Source organism: Cetorhinus maximus, chromosome 23 (genome assembly GCF_964194155.1).
Source record: "Cetorhinus maximus chromosome 23, sCetMax3.hap1.1, whole genome shotgun sequence".
In the NCBI taxonomy this organism is placed as follows: domain Eukaryota; kingdom Metazoa; phylum Chordata; class Chondrichthyes; order Lamniformes; family Cetorhinidae; genus Cetorhinus; species Cetorhinus maximus.
The window spans coordinates 27036457-27062185 of NC_135901.1; the positions used below are offsets into that span (position 1 = coordinate 27036457).

General features: G+C 45.1%; 5 protein-coding genes across 6 annotated transcripts in view; 1 reads left to right on the plus strand and 4 right to left on the minus strand.

The window, feature by feature from the left end:
• The window catches only part of LOC144697423 (uncharacterized), a 512621-nt gene that overhangs the window by 291366 nt on the left and 195526 nt on the right, over positions 1 to 25729 (minus strand). The gene's annotated exons all lie outside the window — the stretch shown is intronic.
• The window catches only part of LOC144697923 (uncharacterized), a 66938-nt gene that overhangs the window by 14369 nt on the left and 26840 nt on the right, over positions 1 to 25729 (plus strand). The window contains 5 exon segments of the mRNA XM_078569886.1: positions 4264 to 4784; positions 4868 to 5313; positions 6025 to 6121; positions 8999 to 9049; positions 16365 to 17020. Coding sequence (XP_078426012.1) covers positions 4560 to 4784; positions 4868 to 5313; positions 6025 to 6121; positions 8999 to 9049; positions 16365 to 17020 — 1475 coding nt within the window. The 5' untranslated portion in view covers positions 4264 to 4559.
• LOC144697125 (uncharacterized) overlaps positions 1 to 25729 on the minus strand; it is a 195062-nt gene that overhangs the window by 8231 nt on the left and 161102 nt on the right. The gene's annotated exons all lie outside the window — the stretch shown is intronic.
• Positions 6821 to 10867, minus strand: LOC144697195 (uncharacterized). The gene has a single exon (XM_078569075.1). It carries the CDS (start codon positions 10806 to 10808, stop codon positions 10119 to 10121), a length of 690 nt encoding a protein of 229 aa, XP_078425201.1. The 5' UTR covers positions 10809 to 10867; the 3' UTR covers positions 6821 to 10118.
• Positions 24529 to 25729, minus strand: part of LOC144697419 (uncharacterized) — a 172942-nt gene continuing 171741 nt past the window's right edge. The window contains exon 3 of the mRNA XM_078569391.1: positions 24529 to 25411. Within this exon, the coding sequence (XP_078425517.1) occupies positions 24557 to 25411 (855 nt within the window). The 3' untranslated portion in view covers positions 24529 to 24556. The remainder of the gene's footprint in view (positions 25412 to 25729) is intronic.

Here is a 25729-nt window from a genome sequence, read left to right on the forward strand (position 1 = left end):
TATTTAAAGAGACGGGTTTCTGTTTAGCTCTGAGCGACCGATATAACAACGTCTCCACTGTGCATTTAAACATTGAACAAAGCCTTGCATGGCCGATTACAGGCAACAGCCTTCCTGTAGGTCTCTCTGGATGCAGCCATGGTCCAATTGTTCTGCTGTATGAAGCAATGTATGGAAATGGTTAAATCCAATAAAATTAGCCAAGTAACAACAATGATCAATGGTCCAATGACAACATGCCTCATTTGAGATGTAGTAATGCTAATTTAAGGATTAAAAGTGGGTTTCAAGAACCATCTTGGGTTTGCGAATTGGACTGTAATCATGGAGGTACTGAGTGACTCCTGGAGCAGGATTATGGGAAATCACTGTTGGTTCAGGAACCTGAGGAAGATTCACACTCATACCTGGGGTGGTCGCCCAATTGAGGTGGGGAAAGTTGCTCAGTATTTCAAAATTATGCCTTTTTCTTTAAATAAACATTGATATTGTTTGTTATTTCAGAGTCCTATCTTGCCTGATGGTTAAGTCTCTTTCAAATTAAAGCATTTGAGAGGGTCAATTTGAACTTATGGGGTGCAATTTGGAACCGAATGATTAGGCATCTCCAACCAATTTTATTTAAATACCCCTTTAGCACTGACAGAGGGCCTCGAGAAGGTGCAAGAATGATTCACAAGAATGATAACAGAACTGAAAGTGTTTAAGTTGCACGATAGATTGAACAGGCTGGGAATATTTTATATAGAAAAGAGAAGGCTGAGGGCTGACTTGATAGAGGACTTTAAGGTTATGAATGGGTGCGATAGGGTTGATGTCATCAAGTCATCGCTGTCAGTAGAGTATAGAAATTCGGAACTGAGAATTCTAGTTGTCATAAAACATATTTCTCCCTCTCAAACTAGAACCCCCCCCCACACACTCCCTCCTCCCTATAAATTGTAACATTAATTCATCCTACTAAATTCATCCAACTAAAAAAGAAATAAGGAGGGAGAAGATTAAATATGAGGGTCAACTAGCCAGTAATATAAAAAAAGATTGCAAGAGTTTTTTTAGATATATAAAGGGTAAGAGAGAGGCAAAAGTGGACATTGGGCCACTGGGAAATGACACTGGAGAAGTAGTAGTGGGGAACAAAGAAATGGCGGAGGAACTGAATAGGTACTTTGCGTCAGTCTTCACAGTGGAAGACATGAGTGACATCCCCAAAGTTCAAGAGAGTCGGGGGGCAGAGGTGAGTATGGTGGCCATTACCAAGGAGAAGGTGCTAGGAAAACTGAAAGGTCTGAAGATGGATAAATCATCTGGACCAGATGGATTACACCCCAGAGTTCTGAAGGAGATAGCTGAAGAGATAGTGGAGGCGTTAGTGGTGATCTTTCAGGAATCACTGGAGTCAGGGATAGTCCCAGAGGACTGGAAAATCGCTAATGTAACTCCCCTGTTTAAGAAAGGAGTGAGGCAAAAGATGGGAAATTACAGGCCGATTAGCCTGACCTCGGTCGTTGGTAAGATTTTAAAGTCTTTTATTAAAGATGAGATTTCAGAATACTTGGAAGTGCATGGTAAAATCGGGCAAAGTCAGCATGGTTTCATCAAGGAGAGGTCATGCCTGACAAATCTGTTAGAATTCTTTGAGGAGGTAACGAATAGGTTAGACAAAGGAGAGCCAAAGGATGTTATCTACTTGGACTTCCAGAAGGCCTTTGACAAGGTGCCGCACAGGAGGCTGCTCAGTAAGATAAGAGCCCATGGTGTTAGAGGCAAGTTACTAGCATGGATAGAAGATTGGCTGTCAGGCAGGAGGCAGAGAGTGGGGATAAGGGGGTCCTTCTCAGGATGGCGGCCGGTGACTAGTGGAGTTCCGCAGGGGTCAGTGTTGGGACCACAACTTTTCACTTTATACTTCTAGATGAAGGAACTGAGGGCATCCTAGCTAAGTTTGCAGATGATACAAAGATAGGTGGAGGGACAGGTAGTATTGAGGAGGCGGGGAGGCTGCAGAAGGATTGGACAGGTTAGGAAAATGGGCAAAGAAATGGCAGATGGAATACAACGTGGGGAAGTGTGAGGTCATGCACTCTGGTAGGAAGAATACAGGCATAGACTATTTTCTAAATGGGGAGAGAATTCAGAAGTCTGGAGTGCAAAGGAACTTGGGAGTCCTAGTCCAGGATTCTCTTAAGGTTAGCTTGCAGGTTGAGTCGGTAGTTAGGAAGGCAAATGCAATGTTGGCATTTATTTCGAGAGGTCTAGAATATAAAAGCAGGGATGTGCTGCTGAGGCTTTAAAAAGGCTCGGGTCAGACCACATTTAGAATATTGTGAGCAATTTTGGGCCCTGTATCTCAGGAAGGATGTTCTGGCCCTGGAGAGGATCCAGAGGTTGGTTCACGAGAATGATCCCAGGAATGAAAGGCTTAACATATGAGGGACGTTTGAGGACTCTGGGTCTATACTCGATGGAGTTTAGAAGGATGAGGGGGAATCTGATTGAAACTTACAGAGTACTGAAAGGCCTGGATAGAGTGGACGTGGGGAAGATGTTTCCATGAGTAGGAGAGACTAGGACCCGAGGGCAAAGCCTCAGAGTAAAGGGAAGACCTTTTAGAACAGAGATGAGGAGAAACTTCTTTAGCCAGAGAGTGGTGAACCTATGGAATTCATTGCCATAGAAGGCTGTGGAGGCCAAGTCATTGAGTGTATTTAAGACCGAGATAGATAGGTTCTTGATTGGTAAGGGGATCAAAGATTACGGGGAGAAGGCGGGAGAATGGGGTTGAGAAACTTATCAGCCATGATTGAATGCCGGAGCAGATTCGATGGGCCGAATGGCCTAATTTCTGCTCCTATGTCTTATGGTCTTATGGTCTATTCTCCTCCTGTTTTGCCCTTCCCGATATGTCACTCAAGTGTCTGAATCTTTACACCTGAACTTAACAAACTCTTTTGCTAAGGGGGCGTCACAATCAAATCCAGTGACTACCCACATGTACTTTGTGCCAGGGTTGAGGTCACTGCGCCACCCTTACCCCGACCCCCACCCCCACTTTCCATCCCAGTCCCAGGAGTTTGGAGACTGGGCTCCGGATGAGTAATGGCGGCCGCAGCTCCCACAATCCGCCGCGCTAGGGAAACCGCTCTATCCACCGTGCGGGCGGGCGGCCCAGGACTGCGCAGAGGGAGAGGGGAGGCTGCGCATGTGCGGGGCAGAGCCCACCCCACTTCCCTTCATGCTGAGGGGTTGACCAATGGGAAGAGTTGGAGGACCGGAAGGATTCTGATCCTCCAGCCAATCAGAGCGCGGGCTTTGTGTGAATGAAGATTGAGCTTCACACAGACTAAAACTTCCTCCTGTGTCCAACATCTGTGAGTAAAACACTTTCTTTTCTCCCCCTTTCCATTTCTTTTCTCATTCTGGGGGGAAATTGTTGACTTGCAGGAACTGAAGGGAAAGGAAGTGAATCCAGGGAGGGTGCAGACTCTGGAAAGGTTGGCCCAGGTCTCTCTCTATCTCTCTAAAAGACATTGACATCCTTTGCTCCCTCAGCTTGACACATTTATTTGTCTGGCTAAAAGGATGGTCTCTTTCCTAATGTTCACAATTAAAGGGATGATTTCCCCAGGAGATGGCTGACATTTAAGGGGACAGTAAATTAATATAGGACAGAGATATGTCTGGTGTTGTTACAGGGTACAGAGTCGATGTATCATTTATGGTCATTAAAACTTTATGTATTCTCATTTCTAGTCCTGTAATATATTACTGTAGCTGCCTTATATATTAACAGTCAGAGAGTCATTAGAGCACAGAAGGAGTCCATGCCGACTCTGCAATCCAGTCAGTTCGATTCCCCCTGTCTCCCCGTTTGCCTGTAAGATGATTTCCTCCAAGTGCCCATCCAATTTCATTTTGAAATCACGGATTGTCTCCATTTCCAGCACCGTAATAGGCAGTGAGTTCCAGGTCATGAACAATCACTGTCTAAATAAAGTTCATCCTCACATCCCCGATGTAACTGTACTCAAGTAATACAGACTGGTATATTACATACATTTTGAGTCCACTAAATGTATGTGTAGGAGCAGTTAGCATATCTCTGTCAATTAGCAGAATGAGAATGGAGAGAGAGTGTGTGGGACGGAGATTTACAGCTTTTGGGGAATGAGGGAGGAAAAAATATTCACAGAAACTAGGATTGTCTGTTTTGAATTTCTATCCTGCACTGACACGGCTGGCTTTTGTTAATTCCTTTTACAGGACATTAGAGGGGGAGGATGTGCAGACAAAAATCTCAAGCCAAACGTCATGTCAAGATCTGACAGAGTCACGTGATTCCTGGGAACCTATTTCATCGATTTTAAACATCAGCGTGACTGGAAAAGCACCGAGTGAGAGTGTTCCAGTGCCCTGACTGTGGAAAGAGCTTTTCCCAGTTACACAGCCTGAAAAAACATCACACCATTCGCAGCAGAGAGGGACTGAACATGTGTTCAGTGTTTGGATGAGGCTTCAGCTGATTAGCGAACCTGAAGAGACAGAAGATCACTTGCAACATGGAGAAACGGTGGAAATGTGGGGACTGTGGGAAGGGATTCAAATCTCCATCTGCGCTGGAGATTCATCGACGCATTCACACTGGGGAGAGGCCGTTCGTTTGTTTTGAGTGTGGGAAGGGATTTAGTCGGTTGTTCAGTCTGCAGACACACCAGCGACTTCACTCTGGGGAGAGGCCTTTCACCTGCTCAGAGTGTGGGAAGGGATTCAGTGATTCGTCCAACCTGCTGAACCACCAGCGAGTTCACACCGGTGAGAGGCCGTTCACCTGCTGTGTGTGTGGGACAGGATTCACCACTCATCCAACCTAATGACACACCAGCGGGTTCATACCGGGGAGAGGCCGTTCACCTGCTCTGTGTGTGGGAAGGGATTCAGTAATTCTTCCACCCTCTGGAAACACCAGCGAGTTCACACCGGGGAGAGGCCATTCACCTGCTCTGACTGTGGGAAGAGATTCACTCACTCATTCAACCTGCTGACACACCAGCGAGTTCATACCGGGGAGAGGCCGTTCACCTGCTCTGAGTGTGGGAAGGGATTCAGTAATTCTTCCACCCTCCAGAAGCACCAGCGAGTTCACACGGGGGAGAGGCCGTTCACCTGCTCTGAGTGTGGGAAGGTGTTCAGTCAGCTATCCCATCTGCTGACACACCAGCGAGTTCATTCCAGGGAGAGGCCGTTCACCTGCTCTGAATGTGGGAAGGGATTCACTCGGTCATCCCACCTGCTCAGACACCAGCAAGTTCACAAGTGATTACAGCAGTTGGATTCTGTTGCTATTCACATCCAGTGGAAAGGTCGATCGTGTGAGAATGAACAGGACTCTAACTATTGTGGAAAAAATAGTAGAAATGAAAAGAAAACAGATGCCTCCCAGGGCGGTAAAAAGACAGTGTAGACGATAGAACTGTGTCAAAAAGAACGATATGTTTTCACTGTCATAGAGTTGGACATTTAAATGCAGATCATTGGACATTAAAAAGTAAACCAGTGGCATTGGTGAAAGTGGCTGGTGTTTCTCCAGAGAAGGTTGTACCAAAGAGGGAAGCTTGTGAGAAATCAATACCTTCTAATGTATTGACCATGGGTGTAAATAGAGACATGAGGGATTATGAAGGATTTCTATTTGAAGGAGAAGTCACTCCATCTCTGCCCCAATAAACAGCCTCGAAAGATTGTTATCCTGAGAGCTAGTGGTTTAGCTCAGTGCTAAAAAATTGGATTTTTCTTCAAAAAGTTCACTGAATAGAAATGTTTTGGTACGGGGTATTGATGGGGAGTGTGAGACTATCCCATTGTGTAGGGTGAATTTAAACTATGATTTAGTAAAAGGCTCTGTTATTGTTGGTGTTGTTTCTAAATTACTGATTACTGATGTAGATCTTATATTGGGGAATGATTTAGCAAGGAATGATTTAGCAAGTGATATTGTTTTTCCACTTTCTGGGACTGTGTTCACAGGTCAGAAGATGTTTCTAAGAGTAAAAAGCCCTCGCCTATTGGTGACCCAGTTAAGCAACAAACCGATACAAGTACAGATTCTGTTGTATCCACCCTAGTACTGGACGGTGTAGAGTCAGGGAAAGTGCCTGAAGCATTTCAAGATAAAAGTCCACCACAGGAGGGACTAAGACCTCAAGGTAACCCTGAAGGGTTAACGATCCCTAACACTGAATTACATGTGGCTGCCAGTGAGGCAGAACAAGATATAGGAGCAGCAAGAGTTCAGGCAAATGGACAGTTCACAAAAAACATTTAAAACCCCAACATGATCGGAATGAAGTAGGTTTTGTGAGCGACGTGGAAGATTCAAAAAGCTAGAATAAAGATGAAAGTCCAGCATGAAGAAGTTGTCGACATTGCTGGAAAGGAATGAAATAAAACTAGGTCTGAATGGGGACACCTTTAACAAACCTTTGGGATGGCCCCAGGAACAGAAGTGAATGAACCTTCAAGATATCGTTAAATATAAGGGAACCCATGGAGGGAAGTTAAAAAGTAGAAATGGGCTTATAGCAAAAGCTTTGGTGTTAAGTTCACAGTGCTGGGTTTTAATATTCTTTTGTTTTATAAATATGGTAGAGTTTGTTTTTGTTTGAAAATGTGGAATCTTGTGGTGTAATTCTTTCAGTTATCACTGGGTGTTCGAATTTCTCTTTAAACATTAACTGTCCCAACCAAGATCGTAACAATACGCACAAACAATATTTCACAACAAATCAGAGAGGAAAAACTATGATTTCCTTATTTTATACAAAGCATTATTACATTTTAAGACATCCCTCTTATAGGGTCCCCAGTAATTTCTTAGTTCGAGCATTTCTTTTCATTAAAAAATTCAATAATTGATGACTACAAATGGAAACTAATTGTAGTCCCTTCTAAAGCAGGAGGGCTATTGCCCAGCAAAGAGGCTGGTTTGGGATTTCTCCCATAGACCAATTGATAGGGACTATACCCTCCAACCATCTGAAGTGAATTCTTTACATGAATCGTCCATGTCAGTGCAGTTGTCAACTTGCAGTTTGGCTGATCAGCTAAGATTTTCTGCAGCATTTCATCAATCACGGCATGATTCCTTTCACAGAGTCCATTGCTGAAAGGATTTTCAGCTGCGGTGTTCATGACCATAATGTTCATGGTTTCACACATGTCTCTAAACTCGTCATTCGCAAATTTCCCCTCCATTATCAGTCAGAAACTTAGCTGGTGCCCCAGGTCCAGTCCCTATCCATTTCTCCATGACTTGGTCTATAATCTCCTTTTTGTCCTTGCCATTTATTATTGGAGAAAGACTAAATCGGGTTACCATGTCTATAAAGTGTAGAATGAAAATATTTCTGTCTTTGTCCCATCCCTTTAGATCCATGGCAACTACCTCGTCAAAGTTACGCACCAAGGGAAGGTTTACAATAGGATGTGACGGCATCCTCCCATACTTTTTACACATTTCACACTTTGCACTAATCTCTTCTATGACCCTCGTATACTCTTCATCAACCACTTCTCCATCGTTTAGCGGGAATTTTAATCCTTGACAGGAAGGGTGAGCAAATTGTATGTGTAGCTTTAACACAGTTTGCATTTATTTCTCTCTGATTCTCATCACCTGATTCCATTAATCCTTCTGAAACACTCTGATTAGAAACATCAGGTATTGTTAATATCGTGATTGAGTCAACTGGGGATCACACCAATGAGACCCCTAAATGCTCTGACTGTGGGAGTCACTGCAGAACTGATGTTCCACCAGCGCATTCGTACTGAGGGGATACTGCTCATCTGCTCTCACTGTGCAAAGAGATTGAGAACATCATCCCACCGGCTGACACACCAGTGAGTTCACCTCAGGGAGAGGCCGTTCACCTGCTCCGAGTGTGGAAAAGGAATCAGGTATTCATCCAACCTGCTGAGGCACAAGTGCAGTGACACCAATTGGAGACATTTTAGATGCTCTGACTGTGGGTGTAAATAGAATCAATTGATGTTAAGTATTTTCAGGTGGAGGGCATTTATTGGATGGAGCACAAGTAAAGAGACCCTTACTGACATGGAGTGGAGTCAAGTCAGGAGGTATATACCTGTAATGTTTCACTGAGTGAATAAATCTATACCAAGTAAAGATTGGCTCCAGTTTCTTCCTTCACCATCAGGCTGTTATAACATGGTAACAGAGAATGCTTGTCTAATGGTGGAGGTCAGAAACTAAAGGAAAATAAAATTTCAGTCTCTCAGACCCCTTAAAAGGTGTTTCCTCACAGTCTCCCGTGAACAATGTTTGTGTGTGTGAACGTGGACATTTCACCCTTGCAGTGAGTGAGTCAATGTAAAATCACCCAGCAGCAAAACCTTTTGACTTCACTGCTCTCGAAGTTACTTACACACACACACATATATACACACACATATACACACACACATACATACACACACATATACACACACACATACATACACACACAGCCACACACAGACATATACACACACAAAGATTAATTACAGATGAAGATAAAACAATACTTATAAAAACGGAATCAGTTCAGTCTCTGTTGTTTGGTGCAGGCCTGAGATTGTTCAAGTCAAGATGTTGTGTTGTCTGATGTGAAGGGTTTGAGGTTGTGGGATTGCCTCCACTGCTGTGATGCCTTCCACTGTTGAATGGCCAGAGATTGCTTTCAGAGGTCAGCTTAGTAGATGGAGTCGGGTTCACAGGGAGAAGGTTTCTTGTTTCTGGTTGTCCAGGTGCGGCACTTTCAAACTGCTCAGTTACTGACAGCAGAGCCATTGGCTGTTTCTGGATCCCTTTCTCTGTCTCTCTCTCTCTCTCTCTCTCTCCCCCTGTTGAGAAGCAGTTTCCTCTCTGCTGCTCTGAAGCTGTTTCACGATGGATCTGTGTCTCGGCAGCTTGCTCTGCCTTTTCTATTCTTGATGGCAGGCAAGCCAAACTGGCCGCTGTATCAAAACCCCAAACCAGGTTCCCAATGAGGTGAGTGGTGATTCCATTCCAGCTCTGAATTCCCAAATGCCTTTCAAGTCTGGGCCTCCATTGTCCTTAAAGGGAAACCATCAAGTCAATAGATCTTATTGACACTTGCGGAAATGCTCATTGAATTTCAAACGTCTATTTTTGTAGATATGTCAGAGAATGTCTTTGTCTCTTGGGAAGTGGTTCCAGCCGGAATCCACAAGGAGAAAATCAGGTGACCCTTGGAGTCCATTCTGAAAACAGTCTTTCAACTCAGTCCAAAGTTTAAAAATGTAACCTTGAAAAGAGTTTGTTACAAATCAGCAACACCATAACTGCACATTTTAACATTTTAATTTTTAAAGTATTTTCCCTTCCCTTTGCCCCTGCCAATAGCATCTGCTTTTAGATGACCGGTGCATTGAAATATTTTTAATTATATATTTAACAATAACACACCATAACTTAAGTAAATAAATATTTCGATCAATCTTCTCTCTGTGAGGATTCCACTGCCTTCTTGAGCTGACTTTGGACAGACCGACTGCTTTTTCCCACTCGGCTCCCACAGCTTCTTCACAGCGCTGTCCAAACTCACTGTTCACGCTGACTGCTTTCTGCCTCAAGACTAACTGCCTTTCACCGTGGGCACCACTGGAGATTTCTTCCTCTGGCCGCAGCCAGACAAATCTCCCCTCACCAGCTCCAAGTGAGCTTCAAATTACACAAGACCAAATCTGCAACTTCCTCTGTGAGAAACATCCAGATAAATTAAACAAAAGAACCTTCGACCCCCCACAGCCCATCTCCATGGCAACACGGCATGCTTTGGGAGGCTCCAAACAGAAATGCTAACTAAATATATTCTACCTTCAAAACACCCTCTCGTTCTGTGATCCATGTGAAATATGAAAAAAGATTTTCACTACAAGTTTAAAAGAGAATCAGCCACTGGAAACAAAGTTGTGAGACCGGCCAGTCCAGCAGAAAGAAACTCCGACCCTCCCACTTCACCAAGTGTCAGAATGAACATGGTTCAGTCCTGGATGTGATTAACATCAGCAATAACAGCAGAATCCAGCCCCAGAAATCACTTGTGAACTCGCTGATGTTTCTGCAGGCATATTAATTGAGTGAATCCCTTTCCACACTCAGAGCAGGTGAAGGGCCTCTCTCCAGTGTGAAGTCGCCGGTGAGTCAGCAGGTTTGAGAACTGAGTGAATCCCTTCCCACACTCAGAGCAGGGGAATGGTTTCTCCCCGGTGTGAACTCGCTGGTGTATCAGCAGATGTGATGAATCACAGAATCCCTTACCACACTTGGAGCAGGTGAACGGCTTCTCTCCAGTGTGAACTCGCTGGTGCTTCCACAGGTTGGATGAATCAGTGAATCCCTTCCCACACTCAGAGCAAGAGAACAGCCTCTCTCCAGTGTGAACTCGTTGGTGTGTCTGTAGGCTGGAGAACCGAGTGAATCCCTTTCCACACTCGGAGCAGGTGAACGGCCTCTCCCCGGTGTGAACTCGCTGGTGTGTCAATAGGTTCCATGAGTGAGTGAATCCCTTTCCACACTCAGAGCAGGTGAACGGCCTCTCCCCAGTGTGAACTCGCTGGTGTGTCTGCAGGATGGATGACCTGCTGAATCCTATACCACACACGGAGCAGGTGAATGGCCTCTCCCCGGTGTGACTGCGCCGATGAATCTCCAGATCAGACGGGGCCCGAAATCCCTTCCCACAGTCCCCACATTTCCACGGTTTCTCCATGGTGTTGGTATCCATGTGTCTCTCCTCGATCGAATATCAGTTGAAGCCTCGTCCTCACACAGAACACGTGAATGGTCTCTTTCCGCTGTGAACGGTGTGATGTTTTTCAGGCTATGTAACTGGTTGAAGCTCTTTCCAAAGTCAGTGCACTAGAAACACACTCACTCGGGTGTGTGTGTCTCAGACCTTTTCCAGTCCCCCTGATGTTTAAAATCATTTGAAGCAGCCACAACAGACAAACGTTTCTCGTTCTAAATTCAAATGCTGATCATATTCAGGGCCCGATGAATCGAGTGACTCTGTCAGATCTTAACATCTGGTTTGAGATTTCTGTCTGTAAATCCTCCCCTTCTAACATCCTGTAAAAGGAGTTTACAAAAGTCATCACTGTCAGTACAGGATAGAAATTCAGAAGAGACAATTCTAGTTTCTGTGGTACTTTATTTCCTCTCTCGTTCCCCAAAAGCTGTAAATCTCCATCCCACAAACCCTCCCTCCATTCTCACTCTACTGTACCTAATATACACCCTCCCAATTCTCCTGAAGATGACCATTCATATTGCTCGACAGATCCATGCTCACCGCTTCCTGTCCAGGACACAGGAGTCATAAGAAATAGGAGCAGGAATAGGCCATTCAGCCCTTCGAGCCTGCTCACCATTCAACAAGATCATGGCTCATCTGGCTGTGTCTTTAACTCCATTTTCCTGCCTGTTCCCCATAACCCTTGACTCCCTTGTCAATCAAAACTCTGTCCAACTCATCCTTGAATATATTCAATGACCCAGCCTCCACTGCTCTCTGGGGAATAGAATTCCAAAGACTAACAGCTCTCTGAGAGAAGATATTCCTCCTCATCTCCATTTTAAATGGGAGGCACCTTATTTTTAAACTGTGTCCCTATTTCTAAACTCCCCCATGAGTGGAAACATCCTCTCAGCATCTACCCTATCAAGCTGCCTCAGAATCCGATACCTTTCAATAAAATCACCTCTCATTCTTCTCAACTCCAATTTGTATAGGCCCAACCTGCTCAATGTTTCCTCATAAGACAACCCCTTCATCCCAGGAATCAGCCGAGTGAACCTTCTCTGAACTGCTTCCAATGCAAGTATATCCCACCTTAAAGAAGGAGCCCAGAACTGTACACAGTACTCTAGGTGTGGTCTCACCAATACCTTGTACAGCTGCAGCAAGACTTCCCGACTTTTATACTCCATCCCCCTTGCAATAAAGGCCGACATTCCAATTGCCTTCCTCATTACTTTCTGTACCTGTATACTGACTTTTTGTGATTCATGTACAAGGACACCCAGATCCCTCTGCACTGCAGCATTCTGCAGCCTCTCTCCATTTAAATAATATACCATTAGTCAAGAAGGGTAGTAGGGATAAACCAGGTAATTACAGGCCAGTAAGTTGAATGTCAGTGGCAGGGAAAGTATTGGAAAACATTCCGAGGGACAGGATTAATCTCCACTTGGAGAGGCAGGGATTAATCATGGATAGTCAGCATGGCTTTGTCAGGGGGAGATCATGTCTAACTAATTTGATTGAATTTTTCGAGGAGGTGACTGGTTGTATAGATGAGGGTAGTGCAGGTGATGTAGTTTACATGGACTTCAGTAAGGCTTTTGACAAGGTCCCGCATGGGAGAATGCTCAAGAATGGGTCCAGGGCAATTTGGCAAATTGGATACAAAATTGACTTGGTGGCAGGAGTGTACATTCATGATTTAGATGTGAATATAGGAGGTATGATCAGTCAGTTCACATAAAACATGAAAATTGGTGGTGTCATAAATAGTGAGGAGGAAAGCCTTAGATTACAGGATGATATGGTTGGGCTAGTAAGATGGGTAGAGTAGTGGCAAATAGAATTTAATTCTGAGAAGTGTGAGGTGATGCATTTTGGGAGGACTAACACAGCAAGGGAATACACAATGAATGGTAGGACCCTAGAAAGTTCAGAGGATCAGAGGGACCTTTGTTACATGTTCATAGATCCCTGAAGGCAGCAGCACAAGTAGATCAGGTGGTTAAGAAGGCATATGGGATACTTGCCTTTATTAGCTGAGGCATAGAATATAAGAGCAGGGAGGTTATGTTGGAGCTGTGTAAAATGCTAGTTAAGCCACAGCTGGAGCACTGTGTGCAGTTCTGGTCGCCACACTGTAGAAAGGATGTAATTGCACTGGAGAGGGTGCAGAGGAGATTCACCAGGATGTTGCCTGGGCTGGAGCGTTTCAGCTATGGAGAGAAACCGGATAGGCTAGGGTTGATTTCCTTAGAGCAGAGAAGGCTGAGGGGGACCTGAGGTATACAAAATTATGAGGGGCAGAGATAGGGGAGATAGGAAGAAATGATTCCCTTTAGTGGAGGTGACAATAACCAGGGGGCACAGATTTAAGGCAAGGGGCAGGAGGTTTAGAGGGGGTTTGAGGAAAATTTTTTTCACCCAGAGGGTGGGTGGTTGGAACCTGGAACACACTGGCTGAGGGGGTGGTAGAGGCAGGAATCCTTCACAACATTTAAGAAGTATTTAGATGAGCATTTGAAATGCCATAGCATACAGGGCTACGGGCCAAGTGCTGGAAAATGGGATCAGAGTAGATAGGGGCTTGATGGCCAGCATGGACACAATGGGCCGAAGGGCCTGTTTCTGCGCTGTATAACTCTATGATTCTATAACTCTAATATTCTACTTCTGTATTCTTCCTGCTGAAGTGAACAACCTCACATTTCACACATTATACTCCATCTGCCAATTTTGCTCCCACTCACTCCACCTACCGCTATCCCTTTGCAGACTCTTTCGGTCCTCCTCACAACTTGCTTTCCTGCCTATCGTTGCATCATCAGCAATTTTGGCTACAATCCAGTCAGTTCCTTCATCCAAGTCATTAATATGGATTGTAAATAGTTGAGGGCCCAGTACTGATCCCTGCAGGACTCCACTGCTTACACATTGCTAACCTCAAAGTGACCCATTTACCCCGATTCTCTGTTTCCTGTTAGTTTGCCAATCCTCTATCCGTGCTGATATATCACCCCAACACCATGATCTCTTATCTTGTGCAGTAACCTTTTATGTGGCCCCTTAGCGAATGCCTTTTGAAAATCCAAATATGTGGCATCTATTGGTTCCCCAATGACAGATGTTAGACTGACTGGCCTATAGTTTCCTGCTTTTTGTCTCCTTCCTTTCTCGAATGGTTGTGTTACGTTTGTGGTTTTCCAATCCGCTGAGACCGTTCCAGAATCTGGGGAATTTTTGAAGCTAACAAACAATGCATCCACTATCTCTGCAGACACTTCCCTTAAGACCTGAAGAAACAGGCCATCAGGTCCCGGAGACCTGTCAGCCTAGAGAACTAAATCTCATCAGTTTTCCTAAGATTTTTGCTCTAGAGATCGTGATTGTTTTAAGTTCCTCCTTCTTTTGTCCCTGCTTTTCTACTATTCTTGGGATGCTCTTTGTGTCTTCCACTGTAAAGACAGATACAAAATACTTGCTCAAAGCCTCTGCCATTCCCACCTTTCCCATTCTTAATTTCCCAGTTTCATCCTCTAAGGGATCAAGGCTCACTTTCACTATTCTTTCCCTCTTATGTACTTCGAGAAGATTTTACTGTCTGTATTTATATTTCGTGCTAGTTGTCAGTCATACTCCAGTTCTGTCTCTTTTTTTGTTTATGATGCTTTGCTGGTGTCTAAGGTTTTTCCAAACTTCTGGCCCACCACTAACTTTTGCAGCATTGAAAATCATCACCCAGGCTGCTAGTCTTAAATATATGTCTGTGCCTATAATAATGGGCTAAGTGTAATATACAGTACAGGATTATTTGAAAAGAGATATAGGTGGGATATGAGGAAGAACAGTATTTCGGCAGCAGGTGGTCATGTCCTGGAACTCGCTACCTCTGAGGCTGGTGGAAGTGGAAACAATCAATAATTTCAAAATAAAATTGGTTGATCACCTGAAGGAAATAAGCTTGCAGGGGAACGGGGATAGAGAGCGGGATTGGGACAGTCTGGATTGCTCCACAGAGAGTCAGCATGGACTCGTGTTGCTGAATGGACTCCGTCTGTGCCTTAAGGATCTTTGACTGGAAATATATAATGTGCCTACAGTACTATATTACAAAACTAGAAATAATAAATTAACTTTATTACATAACCATAAATAATATATTTAATATTTTCAATATAACAACACTAGACATATCTCTGTCCTAAGATAAAAGCAAAATACTCCAGATGGTGGAAATCTGAAACAAAAACAAAAGTAGCTGGGAAAACTCAGCAGGTCTGACAGCATCTGTGGAGAGGAAGACAGAGTTAACGTTTCGAGTCTGTATGACTCTTCATCAGATCATCTTCATCTCCATCATCAGATATTTCTGTCCCCTTAAATGTCAGCCACCTCCTGGGGAAACCACTCCTTTAATTGTGAACATTAGGAAAGAGACCATCCTTTTAGCCAGACAAATAAATGTATCAAGATGAGGGAGCAAAGGATGTCAATGTCTTTAAGAGAGAGAGAGAGAGACCTGGGCCAACCTTTCCTGAGTCTGCACCCTCCCTGGATTCACTTCCTTTCCCTTCAGTTCCTGCAAGTCAACAATTTCCCCCCAGAATGAGAAAAGAAATGGAAAGGGGGAGAAAAGAAAGTGTTTTACTCACAGATGTTGGACACAGGAGGAAGTTTTAGTCTGTGTGAAGCTCAATCTTCATTCACACAAAGCCCGCGCTCTGATTGGCTGGAGGACCAGAGTCCTTCCGGTCCTCCAACTCTTTCCATTGGTCAGTCCCTCAGCATGACGAGTGGGGGCGGGCTCACTCCCCGCACATGCGCAGCTACCCCCCTCCCGAATTCTCCGAGCGGCTTCTCGCTCTGGCCGGAGCCGTCAGCCGATTGCCTGGAAACCTTGGCTCGAGGAGGTGGAGGGGGAGGGGGAACAATGGGTGGGGGCGGGGCTCCCGTGTCCGCGCGCCTGGCCTGCAGACTGGAACCCGAGGACGTCATCGCGGAGCAGAGTGATTCCTATTGGCTGATTCAGGCAGGGTTCCATTGTGGACGTCACAATGCGGAAGTTGGACAATGAGCTTCAGACTAAAACTTCCTCCTCTGGGCAACATCTGTAAGGAAATCAATGTTTCCCCTTTCGCTGAATTCATCAAGACCCGAATATTGTTTACCTTTGAATCTAGAAGGAGAAATGTTTGTCTGTTCTGTCTGCTTCAACGAGTTTTAAACATCAGGGGGACTGGAAAAGCACCGAGACTCACACACCCGAGTGAGAGTGTTTCCAGTGCACTGAGTGTGGAAACAGCTGTCACCAGTTACACAGCCTGAAGAAACATCGCATCTTTCACAGCGCAGGAGAGTGTACACATGTGTGTGTGTGGACCCCTCAGTTAATTACTGAATCTGGAAAGACACGAGGACACCTGCACCATGGAAAGAGCGTAGAAATGTGGGGACTGTGGGAAGGGATTCATATCCCCATCAAAGCTGGAAATTCATCGACGCAGTCACACCAGGGTGAGGCCGTTCACCTGCTCTGAGTGTGGGACGGGATTTAAACCTTCATCCACCCTGTGGACACACCAACGAGCTCACACCGGGGAGCGACAGTTCACCTGCTCTGAGTGTGGGAAAGGATTCAGTGAATCGTGCAGCCTGCTGTCACTCCAGCGAGTTCACAGTGGGGAGAGGCCATTCACCTGCACCGTGTATGGGAAAGGATTCACTCGGTCTTCCAGCCTGCTGACACACCATGTCACTCACACCAATGAGAGACCCTTTAAATGCTCTGACTGTGGGAGTAGCTTCAAAAGCTCTCGGGAACTGATATCCCACCAGCGTTTTCACACTGAGGAGAGACCGTTCAGCTGCTGTCACTGCACAAAGAGGTTTCGAAGCTCATCCAACCTGCGGGAACACCAGCGAGTCCACACCAATGAGAGGCCATTCACCTGCTCTGAGTGTGGGAAAGGATTCATTCAGTTGTCCAAATTGCAGATACACCAGCGAGTTCACACTGGGGAGAGGCCGTTCACGTGCTCTGATTGTGGGAAAAAGTTCAGAGATCCATCCACCCTGCTGAGACACCAGCGAGTTCACACTGGGGAGAGGCCATTCACCTGCTCAGAGTGTGGGAAGCGATTCACTCACTTCTCCAGCCTGCTGAGACACCAGCGAGTTCACACCGGGGAGAGACCGTTCACTTGCACCCAGTGTGGGAAAGGATTCACTCTGTTATGCAACCTGCTGAGACACCAGCGAGTTCACAAGTGATTACAGGGGTTGGATTCTGCTGTTGTTAATCCCATCCAGGACTCAACCATGTTCATTCTGACAGTTAGTGAAGTGGGAGGGTCGGAGGGTTTCTTTCTTCTGGACTGGCTGGTCTCATGACTATGCTTCCAGTGGGCTGATGCTCTTTGAGCCTGGGAGTGCACATTTCCACTGAAACGATCCATAAAAGCTGATCAAGTATATTTTACCCTGTATAGTAAATAATGCTTTTCCTACCACTACTGGTAGCTCTAAAATAAATACATTTGTCTCTGTTCCATTGAGTCTACAGCACAGGGCCAGGCCAGTCGGCTCAATTGGTCTCTGTCAGTATTTATGCTCCACATGAGCCTCCACCCACCCCTCTTCATCTCCCCCATCAGCATATCCTTCTATTCCTTTCTCCCTCATGTATGTATCTAGCTTCCCCTTAAATGTATTCATGTTTTTCACCTCAACCACTTGCTGTGGTAGTGAGTTCCACATTCTCACCATTTGCTGGGCAAATAGGTTTCTCATGAAATCCCTATTAGATTATTGAACCCCTTCATAATCTTAAAGACTTCCATCAGGTCACCCTTCAGTCGTCTCTGGTGCTGCTCTTCAGGACTAATTCTGCTTCCCTCTGGTGTCAGAGTCCAGACTCAGGTTGCACTTGTATTTTATCTGCAGCTTTCATGTGAAGCAAAACCATGACCAGGTACTTGCTCCACAGGGAATGGGCTGCAAACCTATCCCCCGCCCTGCTCGCACAACACACTGCTACTCTTGCATCCTGCTCGTCTATTCCTCGCACCCAAGAAGCAGGAGCAGCTGCTACATCATTAATAAGCTGAGAATTGTGGAAAATCCATTGTCGACTCTGTAGGATATTGGATTTCAAACTGGCCTCTGGGATCTCGGAGGGTTTCACAGGGTCACCAGATCTGGGATCTGATTTATTACTAGCGGGGAGCGGTGCATCTTATGAGTTCCACAATCTATATTTTCTGTACTTACTGACTCATTATCTATTTCTGTCGATGGTTGCTGATTTAAATATGAAAACATTCTGCAATGTAAGCAGCATTTCCGATTGGGTAACTGTCTTTGGAGAATGTGTCAGGATTGACGGGGTCTCTCCCACATAGTGAATCATAATAAAGCAGCCCAGCTGGATTGGTGTCCCATCCACCACCCACACACAGTAGCAGCCAGTGTCCCCCATCCACAAGATGCACTGCAGCAACTCCCCAAGGCTCCTTAGACAGCACCTTCCAAACTCACGACCACTGCCACCTAGAAGGACAAGGGCAGCAGACGCATGGGAACACCACCACCTGCAAGTTCCCCTGCGAGCTACTCACCATCCTGACTTGGAAATATATCCCTGTTCATTCACTGTCGCTGGCTCAAAATCCTGGAATTTCCTCCCTAACTACACTGTGGGTGTCCCTACAACACTTGGACTGCTGTGGTTCAAGAAGTGGCTCAAACCACCTTCTCAAGGGTAATTAGGGATGTGCAATAAATGCTGGCCCCACCAGCGATGCCCACATCCCATTAAAGAACAGAAAGAGTCTTTGGTTCTGAGCTGCTCCCCATGACAAACAAGAACAAACAGGCCACACTGCCCCATTCAGTAACTTGAATACACCCATTATCTGTTCACCTCTTCCTGAGCCTGACTGGCTACTGCTGCCTCGCTCTGTGTGGAGATTCTCACTGACCGTTTCTGGTCACTTTCCTCGCCAGGCACCAAACTAGAATGTTACCATCCCGGTCGGGACTGTTAGTGCTTAAGAGAGAAATCTCAACACCCAGTAATTAATTGAAAGAACTAGGCCACAAAATTTCATGTTTATAAACAAATACAAACTCAATTTTTATTTGGATCACAAATAATAAAACAAATTAAGCACTCCTACCTTTACACTATAGTTTATATCTGCGTATGCTATGAATCCAGTTTTCCTTTTACTCCCTCCCCAAGAATTCCCTTACTATACAAAATACTGAAGGTTCATTCACTTTCCTTAGGGAACAACCCAAAGGTATGCCACAGCCCTCTGGAATTTACTTTGATTTGTCCCCAGTTTCCCAGTCTGGCACTCAGACCTCCAGAGCTCTTTCTCTCTGTGAGGATTCCACTGCCTTCTTGAGCTGACTTTGGACAGACCGACTGCTTTTTCCCAGTCGGCTCCCACAGCTTCTTCACAGCTCTGTCCAAGCTCACTGTTCAAGCTGACTGCTTTCTGCCTCAAGCCTTTCACCCTGGGGACCACTGGAAATTTCTTCCTCCAGCTTCAAGCTGGGCAAATCTTCCAGTCTCTTTCCCTCTCACACAAACTCCAAGTGAGCTGCAGCCTCCACAAGACCAACAACTCATTCTTATGTTGGTCAAAATCTTCCTTGGCCACTTTGAGAATATCACTCAGATGCTTTTTATGTTCAGACAGAAACGTTTGATGTTCTTGTTTGGTCTGATCTTTAAACAATTTGTAATCTTTCAGTTTTTCCTCATCCTGTTCAGGGTTAATTTTATTTAACTCTTTGTGGGTGATGTCGACAGCTTCTCCATTTTGGAATTTTATTTTTCCTTCTAACACTGAGTCTTCCACTCAATTCACAAACCACATCATTTTGAGGTTTTAAATGGTCTTTTGTGAACAGTTCCTTTGACTGAACTCCTGCTGTTGTATCCTGTACTGTTTCTGCACTGGCAGGCACATTTCATTCAACGTTAGGTGTTATTAACCCCCAGGGTCACTTTGAGGTCTTAGTCCTTTCTGTTGAGAATTTTTAATTTGAGTTTCTGCAGACACATTTGCTGCCTCTGTACTGGCCATTACTGGGGTGGATACATCTGTATTTTTACTTGAATCAGTCCTTTGCCCAGCTGGATTACAAATAGGCGAGGGAGCTTTCACTCAAGGGATAACATCTGAACTGTGCACACCGGCCCAGGTTGTGGAAACATTATACTGCTCGCTATATCATTTCCCAATATACCATCCGTGATTAATTTGGAAACAACACCAACAGTAACAGAACAAAAACAGAATTACCTGGAAAAACTCAGCAGGTCTGGCAGCATCGGCGGAGAAGAATAAAGTTGACGTTTCGAGTCCTCATGACCCTTCAACAGAACTGAGTAAAATTAGGAGAGGGGTGAAATATAAGCTGGTTTAAGGTGCAGGGGGGGCGGTGGTTGTAGGGAAAGGAAGCAGTGATAGGAGCAGATAATCAAAAGATGTCACAGACAAAGGAACAAAGAGGTGTTGAAGGTGGTGATATTATCTAAGAGAATGTGCTAATTAAGAATGGATGGCAGGACACACAAGGTACAGCTCTAGTGGGGGTGGGGCGAAATAAGACTAACAGGGCATAAAAGGTATAAATTTAAAAATAATGGAAATAGGTGGGAAAAGAAAAATCTATATAAATTATTGGAAAAAACAAAAGGGAGGGGGAAGAAACGGAAAGGATGGAGGAGGGAGTTCAAGATCTAAAGTTGTTGAATTCAATATTCAGTCCGGAAGGCTGTAAAGTGCCTAGTCGGAAGATGAGGTGCTGTTCCTCCAGTTTGCGTTGAACATCACTGGAACAATGCAGCAAGCCAAGGACAGACATGTGAGCAAGAGAGCAGGGTGGAGTGTTAAAATGGCAAGCGACGGGGAGGTCTGGGTCATTCTTGCGGACAAACTGCAGGTGTTCCGCAAAGCGGTCGCCCAGTTTGCGTTCGGTCTCTCCAATGTAGAGGAGACCGCATTGGGAGCAACGAATGCAGTAGACTAAGTTGGGGGAAATGCAAGTGAAATGCTGCTTCACTTGAAAGGAGTGTTTGGGCCCTTGGACGGTGAGGAGAGAGGAAGTGAAGGGGCAGGTGTTGCATCTTTTGCGTATGCATGGGGAGGTGCCGTAGGTGGGAGTTGAGGAGTAGAGAGTGATGGGGGAGTGGACCAGGGTGTCCCGGAGGGAACGATCCCTATGGAATGCCGCCAGGGGGGGTGAAGGGAAGATGTGTTTGGCGGTGGCATCATGCTGGAGTTGGCGGAAATGGCGGAGGATGATCCTTTGAATGCGGAGGCTGGTGGGGTAATAAGTGAGGACAAAGGGGACCTTATCATGTTTCTGGGAGGGAGGAGAAGGCGTGAGGGCGGATGCGTGGGAGATGGGCCGGACACGGTTGAGGGCCCTGTCAACGACCGTGGGTGGAAAACCTCGGTTAAGGAAGAAGAAGGACATGTCAGAGGAACTGTTTTTGAAGGTAGCATCATCAGAACAGATGCGACGGAGGCGAAGGAACTGAGAGAATGGGATGGAGTCCTTACAGGAAGCGGGGTGTGAGGAGCTGTAGTCATGGTAGCTGTGGGAGTCGGTAGGCTTGTAATGGATATTGGTGGACAGTCTATCACCAGAAATTGAGACAGAGAGGTCAAGGAAGGGAAGGGAAGTGTCAGAGATGGACCATGTGAAAATGATGGAGGGGTGGAGATTGGAAGCAAAATTAATAAATTTTTCCAGGTCCCGACAAGAGCATGAACCAGCACCGAAGTAATCATCGACATACCGGAGAAAGAGTTGTGGGAGGGGGCCGGAGTAGGACTGGAACAAGGAATGTTCCACATACCCCATAAAGAGACAGACATAGCTGGGGCCCATGCGGGTACCCATAGCCACACCTTTTATTTGGAGGAAGTGAGAGGAGTTAAAGGAGAAATTGTTCAGTGTGAGAACAAGTTCAGCCAGACGGAGGAGAGTAGTGGTGGATGGGGATTGTTCGGGCCTCTGTCACAGACAGACTCCTTTATCATATCACAATTTCAATTCACTCTAAACAATGGGGATAGACACACACTTCTCATCAATACCCTGTATTAATACATTCTTATTCACTGAACATTTTGAACAAAGGTCTTAATTTTTTACTAACAATCAGCTCTGAGTTAAACCAGTATCTCTCAGGATAACAATCTTTTGAGGCTCTTTCACGGACAAGGATTTGTTGACTTCCCCTTCAAATATAAATCCTTCATAATCCCTCATGTGTCTATTGTCACCCATGGTAAATACATTAGAAGGTATTGATTTCTCACAAGCTTCCCTCTTTGGTACACCTTCATTTGCCAAAACCACAGGTTTACTTTTTAATCTCCAACAATTAGCTTTTAAATGTCTAACCCAATGTCAATGAAAACATATCCGTTCTTTTGATTCACTTGCATCTTCTGCACTATCTTTTTGACCACTGTGGGGAGAATCTTTTGTTTCATTTCTGCTATCTCTTTCACTCTAAATAGAGTCCCATTCATTGTCATGCGATTTAACTCTCCTGCTCCTTTATGGGTTTGCAACCAATAGTTTGCTGTCACCTTGGTGTCTGTGAGTCAAATTATTGCTACCAGCTAAAACAGCAGCTTCCCTTTTATAAAAAAAAATTCTGCGGTCCTCCAGGTGTGTCCTAATAGCTAAAGGAATGCTGTTTTTAAATTCTTCCATTGATACCACTTCCCTCACATTTTTCAAACTCTGTTCAATTTCCACTGCTCGAAACTACCTGTCGAACAACATTTCAATTTCCCTCGCAAATTCTAGGAATGGCTGCGTCTATCTTTTCCTCAAAGACTGAACTTTTAATTGATAAACTTTGACAACAAGCTCCTATGCATTAATTACCACAGATTTAATCATCTCATAATCTGAAAAATGTTCTTCTGAAAGACTTGAATAAACATCCTTTTTTTTCCTGTCAATACACTTTGCAAAATATGAGTCCATGTCTCTTTTGGAAACCTTAACTTTGAAGCAACTTTATCAAATGAGATGAAATATCTTCCAATTCCATCCTCAGTGAAATTAGGCACTAGGCAAATAGAGCAAAATCAAAACTCGAAGTGGAACTTCATTCCTTGTCTAAACTATTAGGTCCTGTTTCACACTGTTTAATTCTTTTCTCTCTTTGAAGCTCTCTGTCTCTTTTTTGATCTCTTTCTTCCCTTTCTAGTTTTCTCTTTGGCATTCTCATTCAAACTTCCGCAATTCCATTTCTTTTGATCTTTCTTTTTCATTTTCCTGGCTTTCAAGTTTGAGTTTTTGCTTTTCTCTATCCCTTTGGAATTCTCATTCAAGTTGTTTCATCTGAATTCTAGGCAACTCAACTGGATTGTTCGCTGGATTAGGCTTTCTTTTTACAAATTCCAAATGCTGTGCTATTGCCTCAACTATTTCTGCTTTATTAACTGTATCAATTGTTGCAAAACACCCAGGGACAAACCTTCTCCCTCAAGACATATTAACAATTAACAAAGCCATTCTGCTTCTCAATAAATACATTAAAGTTCACCATGAAATTTTTGCAAAGCCTAGTGCACCAATATCAGTCGGTGGATTCCAAATCTTAGAGGAGCCCCAATTTTGTTATGATCATGGTGGGGGCCATTAATGTTTAAAGATAAATTCGAACCCACAATAATGAACTGAAGGAACTGCAGTACACCATTTCACAAACTTAACTAACGTAAAAAAAAATTAAAAATTAAGCACTACTAACTTAACAGTACGGGTGGGATTTTCCGGTCCTGCCCACCACAGAACCAAAAATTCCCACCGGAATCAACAGATCTTTTCCATCCCACCCGTAACAATTCCAGCAGCGGGGAAACTGCGTTCCACTTTTTAGCTCCACCCTAGAGTTCTCTGATATGTTATGAGACCTTGAAGGTTATTCACTTTTCTGACCAATGGACATGCCACAGCCCTCTGGAATTCACTTTGGCTTCTGCCCAGTGTTCCACCTTCTCTGAGGTACAAGATTTCCTAGGCATCTTTCCTTTGGCTTTTGGATAATCGACGTGTCAAAGTTTCTTTAAGACTTCACGACTGTGGATTCCTCAGCTCAAGATTAAGTTTCACTGCCCTCCTGCCCTGAATTTCCACTCATTGATTTTTCCCTCCAGCTGTTCTGACATCTCGTTCTCAACTCTTTCCAAGCTAACTGTTCAAGCTGGCTCCTTTCTGTCGCGAGGGTAACTTCCTTACACTGTGAGGACCACTGTAGGTTTCTTCCTCGAGCTCCAAGCTAGGTAAACCCTCCAGCCTTCTCTCTCCTCACCAATTCCAAGTGAGCTGCAAACTACACAACTACCTTCAGTGAGAAACACCCAGATAAATTAAACAAAAGAACCTTCGAACCACCACAGCCCCATCTCCATGGCAGTTGGGAGGTTCCAAACAGAAATGCAAACAAAATGTATTTTAGCTTCAAATATCCTTTGATTCTGTGATCCATGTGAAATATGAAATTAGATTTTCGCTAAAGGCTCAAACAGCATCAGCCACTGGGAGCAAAGTCGTGAGACCGGCCAGTCCAGCAGAAATTAATTCTCCGACCCTCCCACTTCACCAAGTATCAGAATGAACATGGTTCAGTCCTGGATGTGATTAACAGCAGCAATAACAGCAGAATCCAACTCCTGTAATCACTTGTGAACTCGCTGGTGTTTCTGTAGACTGGATAACTGAGTGAATCCCTTCCCACACTGAGAGCAGGTGAACGGCCTCTCCCCGGTGTGAATTCGCTGGTGTGTCTGCAGACTGGATAACCGAGTGAATGCCATCAAACACTGAGAGCAAGTGAATGGCCTTTCCCCAGTGTGAACTCGTTGATGTGTCTGCAGGTGGGATGACTGAGTGAACCCCTTCCCACACTCAGAGCAGGTGAATGGTCTCTCCCCGGTGTGAACTCGCTGGTGTCTCAGCAGGATGGCTGAATCAGTGAATCCCTTTCCACACTCTGAGCAGATGAATGGCCTCTCCCCAGTGTGAACTCGCTGATGTAGCAGCAGGTTAGATAACTTAATGAATCCCTTCCCACATTCAGAGCAGATAAATGGCCTCTCCCCAGTGTGAACTCGCTGGTGTAGCAGCAGGTTGGATAACTTAATGAATCCCTTCCCACATTCAGAGCAGATAAATGGCCTTTCCCCAGTGTGAACTCGCTGGTGTTTCAGCAGGTTGGATGACTGAGTGAATCCCTTCCCACACTCAGAGCAGTTGAACGGCCTCTCCCCGGTGTGAACTTGCTGGTGTCCTTGCAGGGTGGATAGCTGACTAAATTCCTTCCCACACTCAGAGCAAGTAAATGGCCTCTCCCCGGTGTGAACTCGCTGGTGTGCCCGCAGTGTGGATGAATCACTGAATCCCTTCCCACACTCAGAGCAGGTGTAGGGCCTCTCCCCAGTGTGAACTCGCTGGTGTGTCAGCAGATTGCATGACTGAGTGAATCCTTTCCCACATTCGGAGCAGGTGAACGGCCTCTCCCCAGTGTGAACCCGCTGATGTGCCAGCAGCTGGGATGAACCATTGAACCCCTTCCCACATACAGAGCAGGTGAATGGTCTCTCCCCACTGTGACTGCGTCGTTGAGTTTCCAGTTCACAGGGGGCACGGAACCCCTTCCCACACTCCCCACGTTTCCATGATTTCTCCATGATGCGGGTGTCCTTGTAACTCTCCAGGTTCTACCATCTCCAGGTTCTACCATCAGTTGAAGCCTCGTTCATTCACAAACCACGTATACGGTCCTTCCCCGCTATGAATGGTGCAATATTTATTCAGGATGTGTAAATGGTTAAGAGCTCTTTCCACAGTCA

What these genes read in the sequence shown, in the direction of transcription:
- LOC144697195 (XM_078569075.1), bottom strand. Translation starts at nt 10,808, where the DNA reads ATGGATACCAACACCATGGAGAAACCGTGGAAATGTGGGGACTGTGGG.